At 45.5% G+C, this 19651-nt stretch overlaps 1 protein-coding gene across 4 annotated transcripts in view; it reads right to left on the minus strand.

The window, feature by feature from the left end:
* Window positions 1–19651, minus strand: part of ppip5k1a (diphosphoinositol pentakisphosphate kinase 1a) — a 182785-nt gene that overhangs the window by 127441 nt on the left and 35693 nt on the right. For all 4 annotated transcript variants that reach the window (XM_061815774.1, XM_061815773.1, XM_061815772.1 and 1 more), the window contains exon 3: window positions 12766–12961. In XM_061815774.1, the coding sequence (XP_061671758.1) occupies window positions 12766–12961 (196 nt within the window). The remainder of the gene's footprint in view (window positions 1–12765; window positions 12962–19651) is intronic.

The raw sequence follows: 19651 nt of genomic DNA on the forward strand, positions 1-19651 counted from the left end.
CCGACGGTATTGAAATTACGTGTTTGGTAAATACTGTGGATTCCGTCCCGACAACCTACTATGCATTTAACATTGGGGAATCAGCGCTCCAATTAGCACCTATCTGACAAGATTTGCAGCTCAGTTCATTTCTCACAGTTATGACATAATGACGAGCCACAAATTGCATTGTACGACACGTGCATGGCACTGACAGACATTTTGAGGAGACTTTTTAGGGATGACTTCTTGAACATCAGTGACTTTTTTTTTGATAAAGACATTGATGCAGCGCCTGTGTCACTAACACCATCTCAGCTGTATGCCTTTGTCTGTTCAGAACTGCACATTTCTTTGGCAAAACAACCTGCTGCAAAATGGCAGGATGTAGGCCTGTTTGTTTATTGATGTCACAGTGCAACTGAATGGCTGCAAAAATCAGATCTGACAATGTGTTTTTCAGTCTGTTAATGCGTTAATGCACACAGAAATGCTTTTCCTGCACGCACATGCGCCCTGTGTGCCGTTTATCTCCCATTGAAGTCGACCTTGTATCAATCTCAGTCATTTCACACATACTCCTACAGACATTTCTCCCCTGCTGAAGGAAGTCCCATTCAATACTGCGGGCTTCCAGTAAGCATGATGTTGAGCTAGTTAAAAACTGTCCACTGGTTTAGACTGAATCTATATCGTTTTATCGCGCTGTACAGGGTTAATACCCATTGCGGGTAGATGCTGTTGAGGATATTCGACCGGTATTTGAAGCAGTACTCGAAGCTGGAATTGTTGTACAATGTGTAAAATTTCCCAGTTCAAACGCCGATATTTCCGGTGAAAGAAATCTGACCGCAACGTCAGCCAACTGTTCAAGATTTGCAAGCTGTTTATGCAAGCCGTTTATTATGCAATAAATGCTCCAGCTCCTTGTGTGCCAAACCCTTATTCCATTTTGAGCCAAATTCCATCTGGCACGAAGAGGTTTTCAGTAGTTAACCTAATGCATTTTTTTCTGTGCCAGATTCACAATTTTTGTTTGCTTTAATTTTCAAAGGGAATAAGTACACATGGACACGCTTGTGCCAAGGGCGGACATGGAGCCCCACCCTCTTCCGTGACTCACTCCTCCACAGTCTTGAACCTTTGACACACCAGGCACTGATTTGCTACAACATACTGATTTGTTGATTGCTGCTCACACCAAAGAACAGTGTGAGACTGATGTTGCTTTGCTAAAACAACTCGTGTCAAGAGGCCACAAAGCATCCTTATCAGTGAGTTGGCACGCACAGAGGCCTGTCATTTAGCTCCCACTTTGCTATTGGCATTGTCCATGACTTTGATGCCCTCTGGCGCCACCTCAACTTTTTGAAATCTGATGGCAAACCAATTCTTCACCATGACAAGGTTGCAGCTCTCCTCGATCCTGTCCTGGTGCCATTTCTTATAGCGGTGTGTAAATGTGCGGCACACACTGACTTGTCTGACCCAGTCTCTGTGGGAAAAGCACATGCGGACACCGCAGCCAAAGCTGCTTCATGCCTGCCTCTACATTCATTCCACCACACCTCCTAACTCTGCAATCTTTCCAATCCAAGTTTTTGCAACTCTTGCCTCACATGTGGTTGGTTCAATTCTGGTAAACCGCACCCACTTAGCCAACAGGGGGCCCATCCTCCACCTAAACAAAACACGTTGTAGTTACCATCCCAAGTCCAGTGGTACAGCAGAAAAAGAAAATGATATTGTAAAAGCTAAACGGAGTTAATGTTGTGAAGACACGAAATTAAATTGGATCAAGTGTCTGCCGCTTGTCTTGAAGTATATGAGGATGCGTGTGCATCCCATGTAAAATCTGTCCCTTTTTGAGATCCTGTTTGCAGGCCCTCCAAATGTTGGACTGCATCCTCCAGGCTTACCGATGGACACACCTTTGCAAGGACTACAAGATCAGGTATTCCACGTCTTTGACTAAACTACTCTCTCATGTCAGGAAACACGTTCTTGCAGCACTACAGAGGGTGGAAGATGGACCCTTGCATCATGTCAAACCCAGTGACTTCATGTTGATAAAGCCCTTCCGGCGGAAACGTGGAGGCATCAGCACTGGCTAGGCCCATTTAAAGTTCTCCAACACTGCAGTGAAGGTTGCTGAAAGGGCTACGTGGGTTCATGCGTCATACTTTGTGAAGGTCGGAATGCCTCCACTGCTCCTGAATGATCCACTCTCTTCTGCGTCAATTGACCATAAAGGTCATGAAGACCACAAATGTCTGCCTATAAAGGCTGAGTAACCTCTATGAAAGAGAGTTGACTTTTCACATCCTGAATCTGCAACATACTTGACGACCACCGCTCATGATAGATTATCTTATCTGGGAGTGTGAATTTCTGGATGATTGTGGGGTTGTCGTTTCGTTGATGTGTGATGATTTGTTGTTTCTTTTTTATACCGAAGCTTCACTTTTTGTTTTACTTCCGTCTAGCCCATTGTTTAGTATTCAGTTGCTTTGCTTTGCTCGTTAATGTTTAGTGCTTAGTTAGTTGATTTTGCAAAAAAAGACCTTACCAAGGAGACTGAGGTCCAGCTTCTTGAAAAGGGGGACAACTACCCAGGCTGCCAGTCCAGACACAATGTCCCTGATGTCCATGCGATGCTGCAGAGGCACATAAACCAGGACAGCCCCCCAACAAATAGAGCCTTTAGGAACTCTGGGTGAATCTCTTCCACCCCTGGTGCCTGCCAACAAGGAGCTTTTTTACCACCTTGGTGACCTCGTCCCCAGAGGTAGGAGAGTTTGCTTCCTCATGGGAAGGCATATCCATGGAATTGAGGAGGTATTCCAAATATTCTCCCACAAACTCACAATGTTTAAGTCGAGGTCAGCAACGGCACATCCCCACTATGCACACTGTCGATGGTGCACTGCTTCCCCATCCTGATACGGTGGAGGGTGGGCGAAAATTTCCTTGAAGCTGTCTGGATGTCTCTCTCCATTGCCTCCCATGCCAGAGTTTTCTTTTCAGCAACCACAAAACCTGCATTCTGCTTATCCTACTGGTACCCATCTCCTGCCTTAAGAGTCCCACAGGGCAATAAGGCCTGAAAGGACTCCTTCAGCTTGACGGCATCCCTCGCCATTGGTGCCCACCTACATATTCGGGGATTCACACAATGACAGGCACAGACCACCTCACAGCCACAGCTTCAGTGGACCACATCAACAATGGAGGCGCCGAACATAGTCCACTCATGCTCCATGTCCCCCGCGTCCCCTGGAACATGAAGTTCGGTCGGAGGTGGGAGATGAAACTCATTTTGACAGGAGATTATAAAAGACATTCCCAGCAGATTCTCACAATATGGTTGTGCTTGCTAGGACAGAATGGCATTTTCTCTCACCATCCGGCAGAATTCACCAGGTGGTGATCAGTGGATACCTGCGGCGCTCTTCACAAGAGTGTCCAAGATATGAAGCTGTATGTCCGATGACATGATCACCAAGTCAATCATTGTACTGCAACTGAGCATGTCCTGGTGACAAGTGCAGATGTGGATACCTTTACGTTTGAACGGGGTGTTTGTTATGAACAATCTGTGATGGGCACAGAAGTTCAATAACAGCAGGTTCCTGATTGGTGTGTGTGTGTGTGGGAGGGGGGGGGGCGTTCCTCCAAATCAAACCCTTTCAGGTCTCACTGTCACTGCCCATGTGAGCAGTAAAGATCCCAACCAGAATGATGAACTCCCCAATGGGAGAGGTCTCCAGCACCCAATCTAAGGACTTAAAAAAATGGTAGGTACACTGAACTGCTGTTTGATGCATAGCCACAAACAACAATCAGCATCTGTCCCTCCGCCCAAGGGTGGAGAGAAGCTACCCTCTCTTCCACTGGGATGAACCCAACGAACAGTCACCAAGCCGACATCTCAAATCGGAGAAGGGGTAGAATTTATTTAAAAAAAAACTCCATCCAAACATTGCACTTTTGTTAGGAGACAAATGAGATCTCGCTTCAGTAGAAGTGATTGCTGCACCTGCTCAACCCCTCTCAAGAAGACTAGTACTAGCCGTGTGTGGAATTGACCCCGTCTACATCTATTCAGCCCTTCTCAAACTCACACATCAGCTTGGGCTCCTTCCCTGCTAGAGGGTGACATTCTACATCCCTAGAGCTCGCTTCTGTAGCCAAGGATCAGATCGCCAAAGTGCCTGCCTTTGGCCACTGCCCAGCTCACACTCCATCTGACCCAATGGTCCCTCCCACACGTGATGAGCCTATAGAAACATTAGCATCTATGAAAGCGACGTTAGACAGCTCTTCAAACAAGCTCAACAAAGCGCCAGGCCCCGATCTTGGGTCCCCATTCTGCCTCAAAGTCTGCACAGAACAATTTGCTCCTGTCTACACAAAGATCTTCAATAGGTTTCGAAAACTGTGTGAAGTACCAACCTGCTTTAAACGCACCACCATTATACCGGTTCCCCAAAAAAGCAGCAGTCTTAGGTCTTAATGACAACAGAACTGTTGCCTTGACATCTGTGGTCATGAAGTCCTTTGAATCCCTTGTGCTGGACCACCTCAAGAGCGTCACAGGTCCTCAGCTGGACCCACTGCAGTTTGCCTATCGAGCAAACAGGTCTGCGGATGATGCCGTCATCATGGGTCTGTACTTCATCCTTGAACATCTTGAAAGTGAGGGTACCGGTGTGAGGATTCTGTTCGTGGACTTCAGATCTGCGTTTATCACTATCATCTCTGAATTCCTCTCCTCCAAACTTCTCCAGCTCAGCGTCTCACCGGCCACTTCCCAGTGGATCTACAACTTTCTGAATGACTGCAGCTCATGGCATCCGACTGTCAAACTCCTGAAGTTCGCAGATGACACCACGGTCATGGGCCTCATCAAAGACAGCGACGAGTCTACGTATCAACAGGAAGTGGAAAGACTAGCGCTCTGGTGTGGTTAACACAACCAGGCTTTGAACACTCTAAAGACTGTAGAAACGATTGTGGACTTCAGGAGGCATCCTTCACCACAGCTGTCCAACTGTCTTGTGTCAACCATCGAAACCTTCAAGTTCTTGGGAATTACAGTCTCAGAGAACCTAAAGTGGGAGGCAAACATCAACTCCATTTTCAAAAAAGGATGCACTTCTTGCAGCTTCTAAGGAAGCACAGCCTGTCACAAGAGCTGCTGAGACAGTTCTACGCAGGGCTTATCCAATCAGTACTGTATACCTCCATCACAGTTTGATTTGGGGTCGCCACAAAAAATGAGAAACTCAGACTGCAACGGACAATAAAAAACGCTGAATGGATTGTTGGCACCACGCTACCCGCTATTGAGGACTTGCACGCAACGCAAACGAGGTCTCGAGCAGGCAGGATCCTTTTGGATCCTCAAAAATCCTAGCCACCAGCTCTTCCAACTCCTTCCATCGGGAAAGTGCTACAGATCAATGCAACTCAAAAGTAGCAGGCATTCGAACAGTTTTTCCCTCTGGCAATTAAGTCATTGAATTATATGTGTGCGTTCATCTGAGATGACACGCTGTGGCGACCCCGAAAGGGACAAGCCGAAAGAAACTTACTATATATATATATATATATATATATATATATATATATATATATACACAGGGGAGAAAATAAGTATTTGAATAGCCTGCTATATTGCAAGTTCTCCCACTTAGAAATCATGGAGGGGTCTCAAATTTTCATCGTGGGTGCATGTCCACTGTGAGAGAGAGAATCTAAAAAGAAAAATCCAGAAATCACAATGTGTGATTTTTTTCTGTCCCATGTGCAGAAAAACACCCATAGAGCATGATGCAAGCACCCCCATGCTTCACAGTAGGCATGGTGTTTTTGGGATGGAACTCATCATTCGTCTTCTCCAAACATGCTTAGTGGAATTATGACCAAAAAGTTCAATTTTGGTCTCATCTGACCACAAACCCTTCTCCCATGACTCTTCTGTATCATCCAAATGGTCATTGACAAACTTAAGACGGGCCTTGACATGTGCTAGTTTAAGCAGGGGAATATTCCATGCCATGCATGATTTCAAACCATGTCTTAGTGTCTTACCAACAGTCACCTTAGAAACAGTGGTCCAAGCTCTTTTCGGGTCATTGACCAAGTCCTGTCGTGTAGTCCTGGGCTGATTCCTCACCTTTCTTTGGATCACTGAGACCCCACGAGGTGATATCTTGCATGGGGCTCTACTCCAATTGAAATTGAGCATCATGTTTGGCTTCTTCCGTTTTCTAATAATTGCTCCAACAGTGGACCTTTTTTCACCTTCTATTTAGTCTTCCTCTCACTCTTTTGCCTGGCAGTTCCATCCTCAGGACCCTTCTACCAATATACTCACTCTCTCACCTAAGGACATGTCCAAACCATCGAAGTTTGCTCTCTAGAACTTTGTCTCCAAAAGATCCAACATCCAATATCTATCAAACCTGCTCACTTCTAGCGAGAACCTCAACATCTTCATTTCTGCCACCTCCAGCTCTGTTTCCTGTTGTCACTTCAGTGCCACCATCTCTAATCCATACATCATGGCCAGCCTCACCACTGTTTTATTAACTTTACCCTTGCTCCTAGCAAACCTTTCTGTCACGTAACACACCAGACACCTTCCACCAACTGTTCCAACCTGCTTGGACCCGTTTCCTTCCTGACCACACACGTCATTGCTCTGGATTGTTGACACCAAGTATTTGAAGTCGTCCACCCTCACTCGCTCTTCTCCCTGGAGCCTCACTCTCTCCCCTCCACTCCACTCATTCACACACATATATTCTGTTTTACTTTGGCTATCTTCATTCCGCCAGTGCATGCTTCCATCTTTCTAATTGCTCCTCCACCTGGTCCCTGCTTTCACTGCAAATAACAATGTCATCTGAGAACATCATGTTCTGAGGGGGTTCCAGTCTAACCTCGTCTGTCAGCCTATCCATTACCACAGTAAACAGGAAAGGGGTCAGTGCTCATTCTTGATGCAATCTCATCTCCACCTTAAACTCTTCTCTTCACAACTATAGCACACATCACCACTGTTCCCGCCCGCTAGTATTCTCGTGAATAAGTTGGTCGAAAACTCCACAGTCACCTCTCCAAATTGCTTCCATACCTTCACAGGTATGTCATCAGGATCAACTGGTTTTCCATTATTCATCCTTTGTAGTGCCTAAATTACCCCTTACTAATTGTCACTTCCTGGTCCTTCACACTTGCCTCTTCTACTCTTTCTTCTGTCTCTTTTTCTTCATTCATCAACTTCTCAAAGTATTCTTTCCATCTATTTAGCACACTACTGGCACCAGTCAACACATTTCCATCGCTATCCTTAATCACCCTTACTTGCTCCAAATCCTTCCCATTTCGAGCCCTCTGTCTGGCCAACCTGTAGAGATCCTTTTCTCCTTCTTTCATCTCCAACCTGCTGTACATGTCGTCATATGCCTCTTGTTAAGCCTTCGACACCACCAACTTTGCCTGATGTCACATCTCAATGTATTCCTTTCCCCTCTCAGTCCTCTTGGTGTCCCACTTCTTCTTTCCTAACCTGTTTCCTTGTATGACCGCCTGTATTTTGGGGTTCCACCACCTAGCCTCCTTCTCACTTTTCCTACCAGAAGACACCCCAAGTACCCTCCTGCCTGTCTCTCTGATCACCTTGGCTGTACTATTCCAGTCTTCTGGAGCTCCTCCTGTCCATCCAGAGCCTGTTTCACCTCTTTCCGAAAGGCCACACAACATTCTTCCTTTCTCAGCTTCCACCACATGGGTCTCTGCCCTACGTTTGTCTTCTTAATCTTCCTACCCACTACCAGAGTTGTCCTACACACCACCATCCTATGCTGTCAAGCTACACTCTCCCCTACCACTACTTTACAGTCAGTAACCTCCTTCAGATTACATCGTCTGCACAAAATATAATCCACCTGCGTGCTTCTACCTCTGCTCTTGTAGGTCACTCCTATCATAGTCCCAACATTCAAAGTTCCTACACTCAGTTTTAGGCTGTACGCATTCCTCTTCTTCTTCTGACGATGAATCCACTTTCCTCCTCTTCTTTGTCTTCGACCCAGTTTCTGAATTTCCACCAACTTGCAAATTAATGGTGCCGTGGGCGACCATTTTTAAATCCACTGGTAGAGGACCGCTACGGCTTGGGCGAAAGACTGCTGTGGGTCGGTCACCGCTGAGACGTGGAACTGAGGTGGCCGTGGATAGGCTGCCGCCGAGGCGTGGTTGTCCGGCGGCCATGGAATGGTCGCCGTTGAGGCGTGATTGTCAGGCGGCGTGACGGGTCGCCGCCGGGACAGGCGGCCGAGCACGGGTCGCCGCTGGAACAGGCGGCCGTGGACGGGTCGCCGCTGGGACAGGCCGCCGTGGAAGAGTCACCGTCGAGACAGGTGGCCGTGGAGGGGTCACCGCCGAGACAGGCGGCCGTGGAGGGGTCACCGCCGAGACAGGCGGCCGTGGAGGGGTCACCGCCAAGACAGGTGGCCAAGGCGGGGTCGCCACCGAGATGTGGATGCGGATTTGCTGCAACCCGGTTGCTAACTAAGCGTGGACATGGGTCGGTTGCGGATCGTTCGCCACAGAGGCATAGACATGGGTCGGCGGTGAATCGGTTGCCATTGAGACGTAGTCATTGTGTGGCCGAGGATCAGTCGCCGCAGAGGCGTGGTCGTTAGGTGGCTGAGGATCGTTCGCCATTGAGCCGTGGTCATTAGGTCGCCACCAAGACAGGTGGCCGTGGTGGGGTACCTGCCGGTCGTCATCGAAGCGTGGACATGGGTCAGCTGCGGTTCGGTCACCACCTAGGTGTGGACGTGGGTCAGCTGCAGATCGGTCGCCACCGAGGTGTGGACGTGGGTCGGTTGCAGATCTGTCGCTACTGAGGTGTGGGCGTGGGTCAGTTGCAGATATGTCGCCACTGAGGCGTGGACGTGGGTCGACTGCGGATCGGTCGCCAAACAAAGCGCGGATGTGGGTTGGTTGCAGATCGATCGCCACCGAGGCGTGGACATGGGTAGGCTGGGGATCGGTCGCCATTGAGACGTGGTCATCATGCGGCCGAGGATCAGTCCCCATTGAGGGGTGGTCATCAGGTGGCCGGGATCAGTCGCCGCAAAGGTGTGGTCGTGAGGAGGCTGAGGATCGGTCACCATTGAGACGTGGTCATCAGATCGCCGCCGAGACAGGCGGCCATGGTGGGGTTGCTGCCGGTCGCAACCGAAGCGTGGACGTGGGTCGGTTGGGCATCGGTCGCCATCTAGGCCTGGACGTGGGTCAGCTGCGGATCGATCGCCATAGACGTGTTGACGTGGGTCGGCTGCAGCTCGGTCGCCACTGTGGTGTGGACGTGGGTTGGTTGCAGATCTGTCGCCACCGAGGCCTGGACGTGGGTCGCCAACAAAGCGTAAATGTGGGTTGGTTGCGGATCGATCACCACCAAGGCATGGACGTGGCTATGTTGCAGATCGGTCATCACTGAGGCGTGGATGTGAGTCGGCTGCAGATTGGTTGTTGTGAAGCTTCTGGGCCAGAGGGACGATGAGTTCACAGCCCTTGAAGTGCAGCACAACGAGGTCTATGATGCCTTCTTCCACCATATGCAGGAGCAATTGGAGCGGAGGAGTGCAGAAATTGCGGTCCTCATGGACTGGGTTCACCATGAATTAGACTACCGGTGGAGTACCCTTGCTGTTTCTCCGGCGACAGATTCGCAACAGATGCTCGTCCATGCATTCGTGGTGACCGAGCCACAGACGTGGGTCGGCTGCAGATCGGTCGCCACTGAGGCATGGACGTGTGTCGGATGCAGCTCGGTCACCACCGATGCATGGATGAGCGTCAGTTGCGAATCTGTCACCGGAGAAAAAACAAGGGGACTAATGAGGTTGAAGAAAGTGCTGACGAACCTCAAGCTGCAATGAGGAATTCACCCCGAGGATGAGGCTTTTCGGCAAGTAAATGTTGGTTTGAAAAATTTCAAGAGTTACGCCCTCAGAAGCGTGCAACAATGTGGTATGAGCTGTCCAGTTTAGCAATTTTGTTGATAGGGTTATCTCCTTGTACAGGGTGTTGGATTAAATGGATAAATTATATATAAAGTTATCTCATATTTGCTCTCGTTTTGCTATGCTTAATATCCTTTAACAATATTATGCAACAAACACACACATTACATTGCGTGCGAAGCAGCGTTCAATCGAGTGGAGACATTGCTAGCATAAGCGGAGATGACGTCACCAGGGTGCGGTGGGAGCATTTGGTGGACTACAACTCATCAGCGGAGGATGTGCCAGGACACACGCTTGCTTTGTTTGTCATGTTTTCTTAAGGATGCTTTGTTTATCACATTTGCTGTGTTTGTTACATTTCGGACCGCCCTAAGGACATAAAAAAAAAGAGGATTTGTGGAGATATGGCCAGAATAGGCTGGAGGTGGTGACAGAGAAACGTCCCGTATTCTCCTCATGAGCAAAAGTTCCTCTTGTCAGAGGAGGGGATGTCACAACAGTGAGATGGCGGTGATGTCACAACAGTGAGACGGAAGTGATGTTATAACAGTGCGTCTGGAACATTCTGGCGTCTACAGGAGAAGAACATTTTTGCTTTGTCACTGCAGTAAAAATTTTCTTGTTTAACTTAACACTTGTAGTGTTATAATTTCAGTCTCAAGCATGCAAAGTATAAATGCTGTACTGTTGATTAAATATTCTTGTACCGACACACACAGACACAAAAACCTCTAACATTACACAATGAATGGGAAAGTCATGTGCTCTTAACACCCACCGTGACAATATTTATGCCAAAGGTTGCCAACCCCCTTCTATGTGCGATTATGTCACCAAATATTTTTTCCCAAGTTGGAGATGTCAAACAATTTTTTAAAATTTGCCTTTAGATTTCATTATCCAGTGGGGAGCCTTAGGCAACCAGTCTTTATATATGGAATTGATGAGCCAGTCATTAGAGAATTTACATCATCACATGATGAGTTATATTAATTTACAGATTGGACACGTATGCCTCAGGGTCCAAAATTAGCACTCAGAAGGTGTCAAAGGCAACTAAATCATTTTGGAGAGTGAATATCAAATGCCTACTTGTCACATGAAGAGCAAATGTTTGCAACCTCATGAAAAAAAAAAACACACACGCACCAATAACAGATAAGCTGTGCAAGTCATATTGGAGCCAGGGATGGTCCTGGAATGAATGGCACGCTGTTTGACAGCCATCGATTGCACCCCTTTGGCCGATTGGCACAGTGAGCGAGGCCACCACAACAACAATCAACAAGGGTAAGCCTCATCACAATTGGACAACAATTCAAGGCATTTAATTATCCCCAAGGGGGAAGTTTGTTTATTTTATATTTTATACATCCAAAAATACTCAGAGGACTTCAAAGTAGTATTACATTATTCTTTTCTACATTTGCTGCACTGTTGAGTGTTCTATTACCTTTCGGTATTATTTTATTTGTTTAGTGGGCAAATAGTAATGGTTTACTGTTTTAATTATTATTATCCATTATGCATATCTATCACACACAAAGGTTTCAAATCATCAAACCAATTTTAATATCACTCAGGGATAACAAAAGGAAATGCAAAATGCTGTTTTCAAATGATGATCCAATTTATTAAGGGACTAAAAAAAAATCCAAACCTTTCTGAACTTCTGCGAAAAAAGTAATTGTGCCCATTATTAAAGTCAATTTGACTAACCACAAATTTGGGAAATGTGAGGTCAATTTCACAAGCCACATCCAAACCTGATTCCCGCCATACTTGTTGAATCGTGAAATCACTTTAATAGAATCTGTCAGCGAACATGAAGTAGGCAAGAAGATCTAAAGAACCAATGCATCAAGCAACGATTCAAAAAAATTCAAGAAGAAATGAGAAAAAAGGTGATTTGAATCCATCAGTTTGGAAAAGATTACAAAGCCATTTCCAAGGCTTTGGGGTCCAGCGAATCACTGTCAGAGTCATTATCCACAAATGCGGAAAACTGAGAACAGTGGACAACCAATTAAAATTACTGCAAGAGCCCAATGAAAACTCATATAGGCGGTCACAAAAGAACCTCAAACAACATTCGATGTTACATGTTCACCTGTAATCGGGGCGATGTAAGGAAGAAATTAAATTTGAAAGACAGTAATATCCATCTGCTCTCAAAACCTATTGGAGATAGTAAAAAACAGGATGGGATTTATATATTTATTTATCCAAAATGTTTTATTCATTGTTCTATATTACAATGCAATGTTAAACATATTCATTAATTGTCCTTAAAAAGGATTTACTTACTTGAATTATCGTGCTCCAATTACACAGGTAGCATAAAAAAAACAATCTGATCGTTTGTTGCAATGAAAAAAAAAATGTTGGGAGAAAAAAAAATTCATAAAAAAATTAAAAAACTGAACATATTTAGAGTGACCGAGCCATTAATGACAGCACAAAAATGTAAAACATTAATAATGTTAAATGTGTTGTGTGGCCTTTTTCTCTTCATTCTATTTCATGTATGCAAGATGGTGATTATAAATTCTAAGAACGAGTGATCAATCCCCTTAATTAATCAATAAACATCTACTTTGGGAGGTTACATGTTTTTGCTCAGGGGAGAAAAAAATGTTTTGCCTCCCTGTCGGACACCTTGTGCAAATAAGTCTGATCACACCGCACCGTAATCATTCTAATTGACTTTGTGCACTTGTATCTGTTGAAGAGGTACCTTTAGAGTGGAAGGAGATGAGGCAGTCACACAGTGGCCAGTTTTCCACTGGCTCATTGAGGATAACGTCCTCTGGAAAGATGACCACAGTGATGTACTCAAATCTGCAAAGCCTCTCCAGGATTTGGGTCATTGGCTTGGACTTTGACTTCTTCAACATGCAGCATATGCCCACCACAATCTGTTGCTCAGGGGGCTGAAAAAGAATGTGGAAAAAGTACAGCAAGAAAGAAGTATTCAACAAACATTTATGACACCCCTGTAGTACACCAAAGTGTATACACTAGAGGATATTGGAAAATGTGTCAAATGTGGGAAAAACTTCACACATACTATTCAAATTATGATGGCTAGTCATCAAAACAAGAGACCCCATCCTAATCAGTACAAGAGTACAAAATGCTTTGGTTTCAATAGAGGACTTGTCAGTAAAAGGTTTTCTTCTGATTAACTTGTACAGTCCTGCTCACTATCATTGGCACTCTTACGTTTTTTGCAGTACCTATAAAATTGGTTCATAAACAAACTTATATAATCAGGATCTTTTAATTGGAGGCCCAAATGATTTTACCAAAGAAAAGCATATTTTTTTTCCAACTTAGATATTGTAATTTCAGACGAAAACAACAGAAAACAGCATGTGGAAAAAAACTGTACTCAATAATTGTTTGCACACACTTTGGCAGTGATGACAGAGTCGAAACATTTCTTGGGTTGATCTAAAAGCTTTTTGCACTTCAGTGGTATTTTCACCCAAACTGCCTTTCTAATTTGTTTAAACTATTGAAAATTTTCAGGGTTCTTTTCTCAACGGCATATTTCAGCTTCCCCCAAAGATTTTCAATGAGTCAGCAAGCAAGATGACACCCCACAATTCAGCGAGCTCAACCCATCTTCACACGGGAAGGCAAGGACAAGGAGACATTTGTTGTGACACCCCACAATTCAGCGAGCTCAACCTATGTTCACACGGGAACGCAAGGACAAGGAGACATTTGTTGTGGCACTCCGACGTGAAGTGGATTACCAGCCAGAATATCAGAAGACTGACTGAGTAAGGGCACTATGTTTAACAATGTGGGGCGTTCACACGCTCTTAACTGTTCTAAATGAAAAAGACTGCATCTTGCATATCTGTTAATCGTTCCTATTAACTTAATGTCTCTTGGTCTTTGTTGTTATTTGTTTGTTCTTTGTTCTGTCATACCAGGGCAGCACCGACTGCCAGAGACAAATTCCTTGTGTATTGTTAAACACTTGGCAAATAAAGCTGATTCTGATTCTGAGTGAATCTGTCTTACTAGTGCCACAAGGGAAAAGAAAAGAAATACACCAATTTTATTGGGAACAGTGAGATAATTGCGACAGTCTTCAGCAGTGCCTCTCAATTATTTTCTGTCATGCCCCGTTCTGCCCTGCAAGATGTCGAGAGGTATTTTTATGTTTTGCACATTTTATTATAATTTGCACGTGCTAATCTGTTACACTTGTACACAGCCTTGTTAATTTAATGGTTTGGCTTAATTTCACATCCGACCTTAGGGTGGCAGCATTCATTCATTCATGCTTAGTGCACTTACAGAGAAGATCGAACTTTCCTTTGTGTAAATAAAGCAGGCACAGAACGCACATGTAGTTCGTCATGTTGTCCATCATTTCGTGTATGCTACCCTTCAGAAAGCATTGGCTGTACGTTTGTTGTGATGAACTAGCCGAATCTTTGGTGTTTATTTTGGTGCATGTTGTATGGGAATGCAAATGTGTTTTTATTTCGTGCATATCCTAGCTAATTAGCTACTCTCTGCTCATTGTATATCAGGGCTGTTTAGCTATTAGTGTGGATTTTTATGTTCACCTACCTATACACCTGTTCATAAGTGGATACGATTTTCAATTGGTTAACACTGTTAGTTTAGGTTGGTATTTTCATACATTTTATTGATGTACAGTACAGGCTTAATTGACAACTCACCAAGGACTGTATATTTCTTCTCACTGTTTTAGTTTCACTCTGCTTCAATTGTTCAATAAAGGAGCTATAGAGCAGTCATCTCCTGGTTGTTGAACAGAGTTTGGCTGGCTGTTAATTCTGCATTCTACATTGAGCATGTTAACACGTAGAAAGAACAATACAGTGAAAAGCCAAGAATCAGTGGGCACAACAATTCATCACGGATTAAGATAACGAACTGATGACAGCAAAGACCCTGATGTATGCAGATGAAGAGATGTTACTGCAAGAGAAAAGCTCCCAGTCATCATCTCAAAGTCCTTTGTCAACAGTGCGGCTGCCAAAGCCAGAGCCTTAGCTGAGGCTGCTTCGGCTAAGGTAGCTTTTGTTAAGAAGAAGGAACTTAAAATCTAAAAATAGAAAGCAAGACTTGACTTGGAGAAGGTTATGCAGCAGGCCGACCTCGAAGCCTTAGATATGGAACAGGAGCCTGCTGCTGCTCTTGCAGAGGCAACATCTTTAGAAGCTGCAGCGAATAGCTCTCATTCCTCAAGACCAAGATCTTCTGTCTCACCACACACAGTCAGAGACAGAGGAGTATGTAAAAAAACGGAATCAGTTAATCACCAATTCCACCTCCCCTTTCCTGCGTAGCACTCCACCTCATGTCACATTAAATGTTATGGGACAGCCATCACCAACAAAATTCGACATCCCAGAGCACTATTCCCCCTACAACATATGGACAGACACATGACAGCCACCCAGCAGCAATAGAGCAGCCTGTTCCCCATCCTCAGGTAAGACTATCAATCCAAAAGCAGTCCCCTAAGGAGCAAATATTCTCCTCAGTCAGTCAGTTCATCCAGACCATTCTCCTAAGCAGAGCTCACTGCATCCATTATCAGACTCGTACTTACAACATGGCTGACTTTGCAAAATATGTAGCTCAGAGAGAGCTAGTAACCACTGGGCTTACCAATTGTGACAGCCAACCGGAAAACTTCAAAGCATGGGGGTCCTCCTTCCTTCACGCCATTCACAACTTAGATCAAACACCCAGCGAAGCGCTAGATCTGCTAGTAAAAGGGCTCGGCTAGAAACCAGAGGACCATGCCAGAAGAATTTGGGCTGTCTATCCCTCCAACCCTCGTGCTGCTCTACAGATGACTTGGACTAGACTCGGAGAGTGTTACGCCACCCCAGAGGTCATAGAGAACGCCCTCTTCCCACAGCTAGACAACTTTCCAAAACTGTCTTCAAGAGAAAACTAAAATCTCCGAGAACTCGGAGACCTCCTTATGGAACTGAATGCAGCCAAGCAAGATGGGTTTCTTACCAAGGCTCTCTTATCTTGATACTCCTCGTGGAATCAATCCCATAGTCGAGAAGCTGTCCACTGGCCTCCAGGATAAGTGCTGCTGGTTCACAAATCAAAGAAGAATACCGGGTGAGCTTTCCACCATTCTCCTTTTTTACTCAGTTCATCTGCCAGGATGCCAAAGTGAGAAACGATCCGGTTTCATTCTGTCAAACGGTAGCTGTGGTCGCAACAAAATGTTTACATCAAGACAGGATCCCGGAAAGACCATCTTAACAATCCACAAGACAGATGTGTCCTACCAACTGAGGAGAAGTCAACCTACAGAGCCGAGGCAGAGAGGAGGGAGAGTGACCCCGACAAGTTCTGTCCCATCCACAAGAAGCACCATCCTCTAACAAAATTTTGAGTCTTCAGGTCAAAGCCACTGACAGACCGCAAAGCATTCCTTAAAGAATACAAGTGGTGTTACAAGTGCTGCTTTTCAACTCACCGAGTGAAAGACTGTCAAGTGGTTCTGAAGTGAAAAGTGTGTGAGAGTAACCAACACTGCACAGCCCTACATCCTGACACCAGCTCATCTCCCACACATGCCACGCAGAAGCCGGAGTCAACCACACCAGAGCAGCAAAGGAGTACTCCAGAGGTAACCTGGTGCGGGTGTATCCTGAAGGACAGCGGGAATGCTCTGTCAAAATCTATGCCATCCTTGATGACCACAGCAACCACTCGCTGGCCAGGTCAGAGTTCTTCCAGCTGTTTGGACTCGAAGGCAGCCTGTTAGCATATCTAATGAGGACCAGTGCTGGCATCAAAGAGATGACTGGGTGGAAAGATCGATTCCAGATTGAAGCAGTCAGTGGTGGTGAGTGTTTTGAACTTTCACCTCTCATTGAATGTAACGAGATAATGAGCAACAGGTCAGAAATCGCAACACCGGAGGTTGCCCTTCTGCACACCCACTTAAGCTGATCGGTCAGTTCCAGGATCCAAGCTGGCCAACACCATCTAGTTACGTGGACCTGATTTCCTTCGGAAGCCTCGTCATCCTGAAGAATGCCAAGCATTCACACTAGGGGACCCCGAACTGGATGCTGAGGTCAGACCACAGGTAACCAACCACACTCCACACTCAAGGGAACAAATATCTGCCTCAGCCTCAGAACGGTTTCATCAGTTCTCTACCTGGAGCTCTCATCTGCATGCTGTTACCTTCTTGATCCATCAAGCCCTGTCTCACAAGTCAGGCTCCGCGAACTCACCTGACACATGCAAAGGATGGCATCAGTGTGACAGACCACACACCCCAGATGAACTAGAAGCAGCCAAAAAGGTCATCTTCAGGGCCGTTCAGATGGATGCCTATCCAAAGGAGATCATTGGACTGGAAAAGGAAGGAGTGATTCCAAACACCAGCACACTTCCGAACCTTGACCCTTCGATGGATGAAGGTCTAATGAGAATTGGTGGACGTCTGAGACATTCTCCTCTCAACTCAGAAGTCAAACATCCCATCATTCTTCCGAAGACGAGTCATGTCACAATTCTGGTAGTCCGTCATTACCATGCAGAGGTGAAACACCAGGGACGACACTTTTCGGAAGGAGCAATAAGGGCAGCTGGCCTGTGGATAGTGTCTGGCAACAAGGTGATGAGCTCTGTACTCCATCACTGCGTCACATGCCGTAAGCTGAGAGGGAAAATGGAAGAACAAAAGCTGTTAGATCTTCTTCCAGAGCGCCTGAGCACTTCTCCCTTCAGCTTTGTGGGACTAGATGTTACCAGGCGTACCCGAGGAGGTGCTGCACAGAGCAAGCGGTGGGCCATACTTTTCACTTGCATGAGTAACAGAGCCATGCATATTGAAGTCATGGACTCAATGAACACAGCCAGCTGCATCAATGCCCTGCGCAGGTTTTTTGCTGGTAGAGGGCGGGGAAAACAGCTGAGATCGGACAGAGGAACCAACTTCATCAGAGCAAGTGGGGAAATGGGCATGAAAACCGAGAAACACCAGACCAGTGTCTTAAAGTACTTACATGACAAGGGCTGCACCTGGGAATTCAATCCCCCCTCACGCCTCCCACATGGGAGGTTCCTGGAAACGCATGATAGACGTGTTCCAAAGAATCCTGGACTCAATGCTTCTGCAGACCAGAGGTGCTCCTTTGACCCACGATGTGCTTTATAATTTGTTGGCGGAAGACTCAGGGATCGTCAAAGTCCCCATCTCCTCTGATCCATTTTCTCCATTCCTGCTCACTCCTGCTATGGTGCTAAATCAAAAGGAGGGTCTACCAGCTCCACCAGGCAACTTCACAGGAAAATATCTCTTCAAGTCTCAGTGGAAACAAGTTCAAGCACTCGCCAATGAGTTTTGGGCCCACTGGAGATAAGAGTATCTCAGCACTCTTCAACCGAGGCGCAAATGGCTTACAGCACATCCAAACCTGCAGACGGGAGACATTTTGCTTCTGAAGGATAACCAGCTCCCTCGTAACGAGTGGCCGATGAGACTGGTCACCTCAACCTTCCCAAGCAGTGATGGGAAGGTTAGGAAGATAGGGATCAGGATAACCACTCAGGATACTGTCAAGACATTCCTCAGACCTGTGTCTGAGGTCATCTTACTTCTTCCCAAAGAGAACTGAGGATTATTGGAAAATGACAATGTAAGTAGAGGAGTGATATTGGCACAATGTCAGGCGGGGAGTGTTCTGCCGAGCAAGACGTCGTGAGATATTTTTCTGTTTTCCATATTTTATTATCATTTTCACATGTTAATCAATTACACTTGTACACAGCCTTGTTAATTTAATGCTTTGGTATAATTTTGCATCTGACCTCTGGGTGGAAGCACTCATTCATTCATGGTTAGTACACTTACAGAGAAGATCGAACAATCCCTTGTGTAAACAAAGCAGCCACAGAACGCACATCATCGTGTTGTCCATCATTTCCTGTTTCATTTCAGCCTTCACAAATCATTGGCTGTAAGTTCGTTGTGATGCACTCGCCCAATCTTGGATGTTTATGTTGGTGCATGTTGTATGGGAATGCAAATGTGTTTATTTTGATTTTGTGCATTTCCTAGCTAATTAGCTACTCTCTCCTCTTTGTATGTCAGGCTGGCTGTTTGGTTATTAGTGTGGATTTTTATGTTAACCTACCTATTGTAATACCTGTTCATAAGTGGATAGGATTTTCAAGTGGTTAACACTGTTAGTTCAGGTTGGTATTTTCATACATTTTATTGATGTACAGTAACGGCTTAATTGACAACTCACCAAGTACTGCATATTTCTTCTCACTGTTTTAGTTTCACTCTGCTTCAATTGTTCAATAAAGGAGCTACAGAGCAATCAACTCATTCGTGTATGCTACCCTTCAGAAAGCATTGGCTGTACGTTTGTTGTGATGCACTAGCCGAATCTTTGGTGTTTATTTTGGTGCATGTTGTATGGGAATGCAAATGTGTTTTTATTTCGTGCATATCCTAGCTAATTAGTTACTCTGCTCATTGTATGTCAGGGCTGTTTAGCTATTAGTGTGAATTTTTATGTTCACCTACCTATACACCTGTTCATAAGTGGATAGGATTTTCAATTGCTTAA

Source organism: Syngnathoides biaculeatus, chromosome 3, assembly GCF_019802595.1.
Source record: "Syngnathoides biaculeatus isolate LvHL_M chromosome 3, ASM1980259v1, whole genome shotgun sequence".
Taxonomy (NCBI): domain Eukaryota; kingdom Metazoa; phylum Chordata; class Actinopteri; order Syngnathiformes; family Syngnathidae; genus Syngnathoides; species Syngnathoides biaculeatus.